At 38.2% G+C, this 12283-nt stretch overlaps 1 protein-coding gene across 2 annotated transcripts; it reads left to right on the forward strand.

Annotated features, from left to right (window-relative positions):
- Positions 1–832: 832 nt before the first annotated feature.
- LOC128225611 (uncharacterized) lies at positions 833–12066 on the forward strand. 2 transcript variants are annotated; one of them, XM_052935502.1, is made up of 19 exons: positions 833–1063; positions 3040–3435; positions 3609–3631; positions 3780–3920; positions 4154–4276; positions 4579–4704; positions 4999–5073; positions 5331–5461; positions 5689–5871; positions 6084–6203; positions 6575–6667; positions 7275–7464; positions 7774–7914; positions 8209–8294; positions 8491–8558; positions 8792–8865; positions 10166–10298; positions 10621–10688; positions 11468–12066. In XM_052935502.1, the coding sequence occupies exons 2-19, from the start codon at positions 3068–3070 to the stop codon at positions 11527–11529; spliced, it is 2205 nt and encodes a 734-aa protein (XP_052791462.1). In that variant the 5' UTR covers positions 833–1063; positions 3040–3067; the 3' UTR covers positions 11530–12066. The 2 variants fall into 2 exon arrangements, with proteins under 2 accessions (XP_052791462.1, XP_052791463.1); XM_052935503.1 differs by lacking the exon at positions 833–1063 and adding an exon at positions 2293–2458.
- Positions 12067–12283: the final 217 nt, after the last annotated feature.

Raw genomic sequence — 12283 nt, forward strand, 5'->3', positions numbered from 1 at the left:
CCCAGACTGGGGGAGGCCGTGGTTACAATTGTCTGATGCATATCCACATGAACGTTGTATTGGTACTCTAACAATTGAGCATACTGCGTGGATAGTCACCGCCCCACCTCAACCCCACAGTTCGAACTGTTGACACAAAAAAAATCTGCAGCCCAAACCCAATAATGCTGAAGTAAAGGCATGCATAGATTTAAGCTGGTAAAGCTGACTGGGTGACCAGCTAACACCCATCCTACTACAACCCACAAAACTCTGCACAAGGCAATCAATGATTTTACAGAATAGTATTGTTGTTTTAATGGCAAGGCATGGTGTGAAAAATAACACGGCAAAGTATGACTTAAAACTTACATTTTATAGGGTATTCCTATTTAAAACTTACATTTCATAGGGTATTCCTATAACTGTTGAGAAAATGTTGACATTTAGTCCATGCATGCATTTAATCCGATGTAATGATTCATGCATGCCATGAACCGTATGATCATTTCAATGACTGTCAAGTACATTTTCTGTGTGCTCACGATTTTTCTAGAGGAAATAGAGTGCTTCAACTATAAGGAAACATCTAAATATTCATAAAACGAACATTTTTTGAGGTTACAATAAATATTTTCTCTTAAACAAGCACATTTAATTTAACACAATCCATTTCCTTGTTGTTACAATGGGCCTTCTTTACGCGGATTGAAAACGGTGTTAATCGCCGGCAGCCGCATCGCACTTTCGTATATCCTTACTACTATTTACGAGGTCTATCTCGAAGCTTGCCGGAGATGGCCGAGTTGTTACGATTGATAGCTAACGTGACCGAGGTGTTCCGGTTGATGTTCTAGCGGATGTACCTACTTTCGTTTTTCAATCGAGCACTTTCGGTTTCGATGACAAAACGAATTCAGTGTCAGCTCGGATAGCCAACAACAAGCTTGCATAATCAATACATGACTGTATTATCATGATATAATTGGATTTATTTATTATCAAAGACTGCTCGATTCCGACCAAACTGCTAAACAACTGACCACTCAGTCTAGAATATAGTTCTAACCTGGACTAGGGCCGGGTATGTATATTACTTTTTATAAGTGAGTGTGTTTCTTCTGACTTGTTAAACTTAAAAAATATTAAAATGTTTCGTTTGTAGTTTGCTGATATTTTACCAATCTTAGTTCATAGATGGTGTTTCATTACGTAATTGGCAATGCTTTCAATGCCCATGAACTTTAAGGGACTCGCTCATGTTTTTGTGGTATGCACTTTTTGTAATACGAAAAGGTTTTGCAAATCATTAGGATTGTTAAAACAAAAAGTAACTGACGGCTGAAACCTTTCAACATATTTTGATATATGCATAAATATTGTCTTTTTAGTCCGCGATTTCAAATAGCGCTAGTAACGCTATTCAACTAAAGGCTTAAAGGTTAACATGTATATCCGTTTAATTAGAAGATTCCCACATTCAAGGTGAGAAAATTATGAACATTGGAAAATTCCAATTGGAATATTTGGTAAATGGAAAATTCCAATTGGAGAAAATAGTTCAGTTTTAAAATGGGAATTTCATCGAGGGCGTTAGGTTTTATTGTCAGTTTTTTCCTTAAATGTTCCGGCGTGGGTTCGCACCCCACTAAAAGCAGAATATTTTCATATAATTAAAATGCATTTTTTCCGCGATTTCCGGGTATCAAAGTGTAAAATTGTTATGATATTAATAATAATAATAAGGGTTTTCATATGCATGGCCAGAAAAAGAGGTGTAAAATCATGAGCGTGTCCCTTTAAGCCTGCATATTAACTTATAAATGATCATATATCATTTTGCGGAGTAACTCTATAGGTATATAAAACATTCCTGAGAGTAACTATAATTTTTAAGTCTGGACCATTTGACGGAATAGGTTAATCAAAAGAAAAAAAATATTTGTTGTTCTCTTATTGGAATGCGTTCAAATTATAACTCATGTGTCAGGGTATATAAAAATACTATTGTAAGTGTTTTCCAAGAGTTCCATTAGACCATAATCCCTCAGATTAATGTAGTAGGGACACAATCAGTGGTCTTTTTAGGCTAGTTTTAAAAAAAAGCTCCAATCAGTTAAATTCGATTGTTTAGGGAAAAACTGCTTATATCATTTGTATATTTTATGAAATGTTTCCCTGGTGGGTTTCATTAAGTGTTACGTATTATATCGCGAAACAGTGACAAGGAAGTACATTGGATATTTTTCCTCTTTGGGTTCCTCATTTTTCTATTTTTAGCTAATTGGGAAAATGCAGTTGTTTAAGTACTTTTGATATAATATTACATAGTCAAACACGAAAATTTGACAGGATTTTTGTGACACCTGTGTTTCCCAATTGATCATCAACGACGTTTGAGTTTAAAGTACGGATATAGTTGAACGGATGCAGGTCCACTATTGACGATTTTAAGACTGATATAAAATAACATTATCTGGTAATATTTCTTGTTTTTAAGATATTTTATAGACGCTATATGCTTTAACCCGGAATCCTGATCGGAACAACTACCCACTTTTGATACTAAACAATTTGTACGTGAAGGATTTGCCATATCAAAAATCTAAAAAAAATCCGTCAACATACAATTATTTGGACTAGTGCCTTTCTTTACTTCAGAAAAAAACACCCTTTAACCTGTAACTTTTTATATGCTGTGTAAATATATTAGACACACTGTAACATTGCTGGACATAATGCCGTTTATGTTTGATTCTTTTCGGTTTCAATGTCTATATGTCACATGTATAACGTGAATGAAACACAATTTCTAAGTCTCAATTGTGTCCAGGTACTAGGACAATGGTTTAGTATATATTTCCGGGTTTCCAAATTCAAAGCATGCATTCATTCTGTTTGTAGAATATTCCAGAAACAAAGTTTGTAGGGGTTTTACGCTTCGTTGTTTACCAAGTCAAATTTTATTACTCAGTTCCAATAATTATTATTATTATTATTATTATTATTATTATTATTATTATTATTATTATTATTATTATTATTATCAATTATATGTAGTTGCCTATAAAGACGCCTAGTTACCTCCATGACGTCACGAGGAAGCAGCATGATGTCAGTGACGTCCGCCGGAAATGACTATCAGCAGACGATGATCGAATGTCTGGTGAAAATTAACCAAGAGCAGGCTTCCCAGCGCGAGACTTTGAAACAGTTGACTCTGGAGCTTCGCCAATTTCAAGAAACTGCTCTACATCGCCTCGAGTCTCTTCAGGGCGCCTTGAATTCCCTTTCTTCGGGTTCCCGTGAGCCTATAGGCGCTCGCAGCAAAGACTATCTGTCACAGACGCTACTCCCGGTGACGTCTAAACCGCGCAAGCCGAAGGCCGGCCGCCAGTCGCCTCCCATCCTGAACGCAGACCCACCGCGTAATGTCTCCAAACCTAAACCGAAAGGGTATATATAACATATTCGGTTTATAATCAAACAATATGTTCTTATTCGTCTAGTAATTCTGTTTCATGGTTAGTATAATAAAGACAGTAAGAATATTCTTTCTAATCAATATATAAAAATATACCTGGATTAATGATAATCCAGACAGTAATTTCCATCTTTATGCATTTCAGAATAAGGAACAAACAGCTGTGTGGTATGTTAAAAGCCTTGATCTATTTCATATAATTAAAAAAAAAGAAACAGACCATATTTAATCATTAAATTATTTTGTATTTTGGCTTTTATTATATCAGTGCATGATCTTTTAACTGTTTAACTGTTTTACATTTTGAAACGGACAGACGTTTTTGTCGAGGCGTTGCCGGAAATGCGTCTATTCAAAAAACAGCTCCCACAGGAGAAAGATTTCGTCAATCTTATGAAGGCGCTTACCATGGACGTGAATAAGTCCACGATAGCAGCGGTGTCCTCCGCCGCCAGGAGTGAGTATACAAGTAGTTCCATCAGTCAGAAACAGTCCTTATTAGAGCAAATACATACGGTGCCTGCCTGATTGTTTCTTAGACGTTCCGTATATTAGGCATGTTAATGTTTATTACTGTTAGAGAAGATAACTATTTCAGTATCAGCGTAAATATCTATAATCAACTGTCAAAAGGACACATCCGCATTTAAATACACAAATATCGGTACTATATCACATTTCCCCCTTCAGTGGAAGGTCGGGTTTCTGCGAGTCCACCCGCCCTGGATACGGTCCTCGTGCTGGACGTCTCTGCCAGCATGGTCGGCCAGCCGTTAGCCGCCCTCAAACTCTTCGTCGCCGCCTTCATTGACGGTATGAGTCAGGTTCAAATTTCTTATTTTGCTATTTGTCGTATAGAATTGTTGTTTTAAGCTCTAATTATTGACATTCCATTGGACTGCATACAATAACCGTTAATGGGCCGGATGATGTCATCAGAAAACCCTATTAAAGGTTTATTAAAGACCTTCTGAATCAGTTTTTAATTGTATACAATACAAACCAGCTGTAGGTAAGGCGGGCTCTTTGCGACACAAACCACATTTAACGTATAAGTACCAACTGCATAATCCATGCGGTCCACTATGACTACTTGTTCGTCCGTGCTTGTGCAGGTCTTGAGCGGACGGAGCGCGACCTGAGACTACAGGAGCGGCTGGCGGTCATCATATGTGGCGGCACCACCGGAATCATGCAGCAGTTCACCGCCGGAAGTCAGGCACAACTCGGGCAACTCATGGGTAATGGTTACCTTTTCACGAGCATGAATGGATATAAAATAAATGGTGCTGTTGAAATCCTGTGCACAAAACGCATAAATACACTAAATCATATTTGCAAGTTTGTGCAGTTATCGGAGGCGTTCAAAAAGTTCTACACGTAAGTAAACTAAGCCTTCGTCTTTAAATATTGTAATGAGTATTCCCTAGGCATGTGAGTCAGCATACACGATCAGTATTCTTAAGTATTTACTACTTTCTAAATAATTTACAAAAGCAAACGAGTTATTGTTAATATGTTCACTCTATTTCCAGAACAACTTCAGGCCGAGGGAAAAACCCCTCTGATGACAGCATTGACACTGGCGCTGAGCTACGTTGAGCTAAATGGTGGGGGATTGATCTAAAACAATCTACTAAATTTCACGTTTAAGATGCCTTTTGAATTATATGATCACTGCATAGCCTCGCTGCAAACATAAAAATGCGTTTCAGTGATGAAATCATATTTGATAATACTACAAAATGAATTAATCCTTTTATAAACGTTATATGATGTTGATGAAATAACGACATTTTAAAACGTTTTACCTTTACAATTAAATATACACTCACAATTATACACTCACTATGTTTTGTGGTTGCAGGCCGGAGCGTCCGACTGGGCGCGGAGGTTGTCCTTCATCCTCGCGTCGTCGTCATCTCCGACTTCAACGCCACCGACGACCGGGCGCCATTCGAAGACCACGACTTTGCCGATAGCAACGCACGCATTAAGGTCGGAGCAGATTAACTTGTCAAACAGATATATACATGCATGATAATTAATGTGTCTAAGGACAAAAATAGACAGTGTTGCTTCTATCCCATCATCGACTGTACTTTTGATGTCGTAATTTATGGGTCATTGTGAAAAACAGTGGCATATTTCAGATTGTAGTTACAAATATATAATTTAGTCTTGATTCTAAAGGTTAAAAAGAACTCGCCTATTTTACATCCCAGATACAGAAACAGTTGATACAGCTGTCCCAGGTCTACAAGCGCCAGGGCCTTGGACTGTACTGTGTGCCCGTCGGTCCGGACGGGAACGTATCTGTCGCCCAGGAGATGGCCACAAGCTCGGCGGGCGGGGAACTTATTTCAGAAAGGGATGCATACACCGCCGGCAACTTCTTGAGATACAATGTAAGATATTACAATTACCCATTAAGTATTACACGCCGAAGTAACACTCAATGTAAATATACTAGTATTAGTAGTGCATATGTTGAGACAAATATTTCGCATTTCAAAAGAAAATAATCATTATCATTCAGAAATGTTCATTGTTAAATTACTGAAATTTTGGCTACGTTATAAATACCGGTATGTTGTCTACCAAATGTTGTCCATGCCAGGCGGTTATATCTCTGACGTTTGAGGAGTACGCGGCCTCTGTGAGCAGCGACCAAGAGCGCTCGTACGAGGAGATCCTGGAGGACGTGATGCCGCTTGCCGGCTGTAAGGACAGGGACAAGGTATAGGGCCAGGAGCCTTAGTTGTGTTTAAAAAGAATTATGATATATACCGGCGATTATAGGCGTTATCGAAATATACCACGACATAGGGAAGTTTCAATTAAATGGTTGTTTTTGTGAGCAATTTCATAAATTATTCTAGGCCTAGGAAATAATTCAACTGAACAATTCTATTAGCTGATGAAAATATCATAGGATCCTGAATGAAAGGCACTGAAGTATGTATCTCCAGCCCCCTTTTTCTGTTTAAAGTTTGTATAAATCGTCATAGAGTAAATGTTTTCTTTAACACGTAACTGCCGATGACTGGCAACAGATAACCTTACATACCCAACTCCTTTCAAGCAGAACTTGTGAATGTTCGGTTTCAGGTGGCAGTGAACCACGCGTTGGAGGCGTGCCTCGGAACCGGGGGAGATATGGTGGTCATTGACGAGGAACTGGAGGCGCCTCCTGCTCCACCGGTAACATAGTTTATAAGTCGCTGGCTAGAAGGCGGCGACTTGTATTTTCATTCCTTTCTCATTTTGCTCATGATATGAGATGTTTACATTAAACTACTTTTAATTTCCTCTAGAACAAAATAACAATCACTTACTTGACCCTTGATATAAAACGCATAAGACATATATAGATACAGTAGCGCAGATTAGATTTGCGAAGAATGGTTTTAGGAACCGCAGGTAACATACAGAAATAAGGTTAGTATTGAAAAACTCAAATAGCATAATATTCTGTTTCGCAGTCTTAAATCAATAAATGTACATGTACTTTCAATATTAATTTAAGACCTCTTCATTGAAACACAAGATCAGGTGTTGTTTCTCCAGCGACATTGATGTCATGGAACAACTTGCTCTTGTCATCTATCAAATAAAATAAAAAGGATTAATTACAAGCGCATGATCGGTGTTAATGTCTTCGTGTTCATGCTTGTGGTTATAGATTAGAATCAGACTGTCAAAATGCCGCCGAACCAATATTGAATGTATTTGTAAACGTTTCTAGTATCTGTTTCTGTTCTTCTAACTTAACTTGGTGTACACTAACGTATTCATACTTTCCCAACAGCCACGATTGTGTCCCCCGGGGGAGGAGGACATGCCGCCCTGGAAGCCCACCCGCAGCCTCGAGCAGTTCGGCTTTGAGGAGGATGCTTCACTTCCGCCACTTGGCACACGCGTCAGCCGGGGCCAAGACTGGAACTTCGACAATACGGATGGCGGGCAGCCGGGAACGATAATCGCACACGTCAGAGAAAGTAAGTTAATGTGTGCTTATCACCGGGGGGGGGGGTGCTTGATAACTATACTGTTCTTTATTAATATCAATGTATTCGGTATCTTCTTCCTGAAAGAGTATCGCATTGTTGTTTTTTTTAAAAAGTAAAAGAATCAACACGTCCTTACTGTAAATATCATTCCGTTTTTGTTGGTAAAGCAGTTGTATTTTTAATTACTTAAAGCATAAATGGTGCAAATCTTGTTTACTATGAATTGTTTTGATATGAACTGAAATAATCATTGACATTTCTTAATCGCTGGGTTTCGTTTGTTTCCTTTGTATGTAGAAGTTGCGCTTGTGATGTTCGACAACGAATACATTGGGATGTACCGTATGGGGCTCGAGGATAAATGGGACGTGGTGACAGGCGCTGCACCCCGGTCCGTACCCCAGGGACATTTAGAGGTCGGCTGCCCCGTCAAGAGAGGTAAGAGTTGTAGATATATAACCTTCAACCTGTTTGTTTTGCCCAGGACATATCCCGCGTAGTTTTGCGGGTGGGTTTGCGTATTTCAGCTCCCTCAGCTGTGTCGTCGTCTTTGTAAAAAAGCTTGAATTACATCGAAAGTATTTTAACTTTCGATGGCGTTCAAAGATTCCAAACTCTAGTTTGAGTAATGTCATTTCAATACATGTATAATTCACAAGTATAAGCGTGAAATTCCCTTTCAATAGTATAATGAAATAAATGTTTATACATTTCATTTTGTTTTTGTTTTAGGTCCTGATTGGAAGCGGAAGAACGAGGACGGAGGGGCAGGCAAGGTGGGCGTGGTCATCAGAAAACAGCGCGCCAGATATGTCATGGTAACACGTTTACTATGATTACTATAGGTTACATGCGGATAAATGATAGTAGTCAGATAAATCGGTTTATTGCATTTCTGTCTAGTGTTCCTGCTTCTTCAGGGTCCTTCACCTTGATCATGACTAGAACATGGACTTATCTCTAGTTTTAAGTTGAGCATGCTTAAAATGTATGCATGACTGTTGTTTCTTCTAGGTGCGCTGGCCAGCCAGGGTTATAGATTCCTACCGGTTCGGGACCGAGGGCAAGTTTGATGTTGTTGTGTAAGTATTTAAGCATAACCAAGTATGTCACTGCAATATTCCGTTTCTGCAGGAGATTCGTGCAATTTGTATTCACTTAAACTGAAAAACCCACCACACAATATAACTCGTTTACTGAAGTATAAGAAGTAAAAAATATTGTATAAATTCAACACATTATGTCGAACTCAAAACACGCAAGTCCGTACTGACGCTGCCATGCACTGCCGCTAATACGTCCGTGTTGTTTCTAGAACGGACGAGCCGCCCCAGTTTGAAGTGGACGACCAGGCGGTGGACCAGGCGGCGGCGCAACAGGATGACGTCCGTAAGTCGCATACTGTACCTCGAAAATTTGCAGATGCAAATAAATTCACCCATGTAGTCTGATAAAATAGTAGTTCATATATACTGGTATGTTTACCGAAGGCATATCGGGTAGAAGGGTGAACTATCCGGAGAGAACTGAAATAACCCTGATAAATCGGTAAATGTCAAATTAAAATTGAGTTTGGTTCTGTGCTTTGTACAAACGATACTACTATAAAAGGGATGTTCAATATCCTTGATGTCTGTCAACCGTGATTACATTAATATATCTGTTGAACTCAAATCCATTTGCCTGTTCTTTTTATATGAACGTAAGCTTTCTTACATTGCACTGTGTCCGTTTCTTTATGGTTTTGTTCATCATATAATGAGTATAAATGCATCTTCATGCATTAAAACATGTTAAAATTATTTCAACTCAAATGGCTGAATAAAATGAAAACTAGAATACAACATTACCAAAAGTACAGAGTTTTCAAAATTTTATGTATGTACTGGACGACATGTAATATGTGTATATTAGAAGTCCAGATATTTTACAAGTTCAGATATTTTTCAAGAATTTATCGACATTCCCCTTAAGCTCATAGGGGTAAGACATGAAAGATCATAAATTATCTCTCTCTTAAATCCAATTTAAAGTAAACGTTACTAGAACTAATGACGCAATTAGGTGAATTGAATGATTTGACAACACAACACATTGTTAAGAATGAGGGGCACCATGCTATGTTTTCATGGCGCCGTTGACATGACGACGTTTAAAATTTTGAACAATTAGTGCTCAATTGAGTACCTTCGCTACTGCTTGCATTACACCTAAGGAAACACTGCATAAACCATACCTACGTCACGCCAATGAATGACGTCGTATTTCATATTTGGCGCTTCGGTTTAAATATTTACGTTATCAAATCTATGTCAAAATAAAATGTAATCTCCAAATAACATCAAAACCCTGGTAAAATCTTAATCGTTTGACCCATATCAAATGTGTGTTTAATATTCTAAGATAATAACGAATTGTATTTCACATACTCCTATTTTGTAGGTAATAGTCTACCTCTTCCAGAAAAAGTATAAAACTTGTGACTAATAAATTCTTGTTTTGAAACGGCGATAGCTCTATTTAAACGCGTGTTCGCATGACTTTCTTGCCGAGTTTATATTATTAAGGAATTTAGATTCAGACAAAATTATATATAATTTATAAAAAAAATATAGAATCTCTTGGTATACTTGAATGTGAGAAAATAATTGAATTTTGTGTTTATTCTTCCTTTTTTCCTCGTGCGTAGCCAAGCAGCCCTGGTGGAAGTGGCGTGACCGGCAGTCGATGTGGCGGCCTCTGACCCGGGAGGCGGTTGAGGAGCTGGAGGCGAAACTGCAAACTAGCCAAGAGAAGGCGCTCATCCAGTACAAAGGAAAGAGGTAACAACTTCCGCCCGCCACCGTGCGCTACAGCTTTTTTATAGACTGGTTCTCTCCTTGTCTTCTCTGATGTTATAGGCATGTTTACTTCTTTTTCACTTCAACATGGTCCGTGATATTAACTACAACTATCAAATATTTGTAAATGCAATTAAATATTCAATTGTATTATCATATTGTGTATTATCATATTGTGGATCTCGCTTTCAAATAGGTTTTTTATTTCGGAAAACTCCTTTTACTTTACTACAATGGCATACTTGATTGTAAGAATCAGTGGGCTTATATTTAATTTTACCGACTAACTACTTTTATATTTTAGCATGAAGATATTCCTGAAGGAGAATAAATGTGAAATTGATAACGAGAAGTACGATATTGAGAGAGAAAGTAAGTATACAACACCGTATTTGTGAGCTTGGTAAAAAAACAACGTTTTTCTCTTTGTTCAAATATTTGATTTAAAATTTTAATATTAAATACCACAAGTAATACTTTAATCAGTAAAACTTTAGTCGGATAGTCTTTTACCATGTATCCCATCTTTTGCGGCATTTTTTGAAATGTGAATCTGCTCCCAGGCAGATACAAAATACCGCAAATGCGGTGACAAGATTTCAGCCTTTAGGCGCGGGCATACGTTTAGGCACTAGGCATAATGCAGCCTATAGGCGTGTGGAGAAGTTTAGGCACGCGGGTGTGTGACAAGGTAAAGGCATAATGCAGCCTATAGGTGCTGGCAGACGTCTAGGACGGCGGTTGCGTGATAGGGGAAAGGCATTATGCAGCCTCCAGGCTCGGGAAGACGTTAAGGCACGCGGGGAGTGACAGTGGAAAAGCATAATGCAGCCTATAGGTGCGGCCGTTTAGTCAAGCGGGGTGTAACAGGGAAAGGCATATCGCAGGTTAGAGCCGAAGTTAGAGGTTTATTCCCACAGAGGTGACAGGGGATATAGCTAATGATGCCTTTAGGCGCGTGTAGACATTTAGTCACACGGGGGAGGGGGGGGGGGGAGGGGGTCAGGGGCAAGCCATTGTGCATCCTTCAGGCTAGGACAGACGTTTATAAACTCAAATACTAGCTGACCAAGCAAAGAAGTGTGTATATCGTTGTGACAAGATACATTTAATGTTGCATTTTATTAATGTGGCTTACTCTTTAATTTCAGTGATTACTGAGGAGGAAGTCATGTCTCTAATGGAAATGGACAAGTTCCTTCCGCCCATCTAAAAACGGGCTGGGGACATCCAACCATACACTTGGGTCCGATAACATATCGATGCGACGTCTGACCTCTGTGAATGTCTTTACACATATGGGCCGAAATATCAACTTACTGAATAGTTGCGTGTTCAATGTGTGGACTATGACATCAGTCTATGTAACTATGTGTACATTCGTATGACCGTGAAATTAGTCTATGTAACTATGTGTACAATCTCATGACCGTGATATAAGCCTTTGTAACTATTTATACAATTTAATTTATATCAGCCTATGTCACTATTTTGACAATGTAATGACCGTGATTTCAGCCTTTGTAAAAATGTGTATAAAATGGGTGGATCTCTTTGTTTATCAGCATAATTCATGTACCATGATGTCTGACTTCTTGTGTTGCCTGTACAAAGAACATACAAAAATCAAGCGTCCGTAATCAGTTTCAGAATAAGTGTATTATATGTGCAGATACCTAATATTTTATTGTCTGTTGTTTTTTTTTGATATATGTACTTTTAAAAATATTTGTAGTAAAAGTAAAAAAGTGACTGTTTTGTGTTACATATTTAAAGAGGTTAATTTCTTTTATATATTGTTACAACATAGATACATTACATAGTTATACATGTATGTTTAAACAATGTTGACTGCTCTAATTTGACTACGGTAGTAGTAGAATTGTTGAAGCCATGAAAAGTTATGTGTATCCTGGTTTTAAAAACATATTATCGAGAATACATTCCAGCTTCAATCAATTCAAAAA

This window comes from Mya arenaria, chromosome 3 (genome assembly GCF_026914265.1).
Source record: "Mya arenaria isolate MELC-2E11 chromosome 3, ASM2691426v1".
Taxonomy (NCBI): Eukaryota; Metazoa; Mollusca; class Bivalvia; order Myida; family Myidae; genus Mya; species Mya arenaria.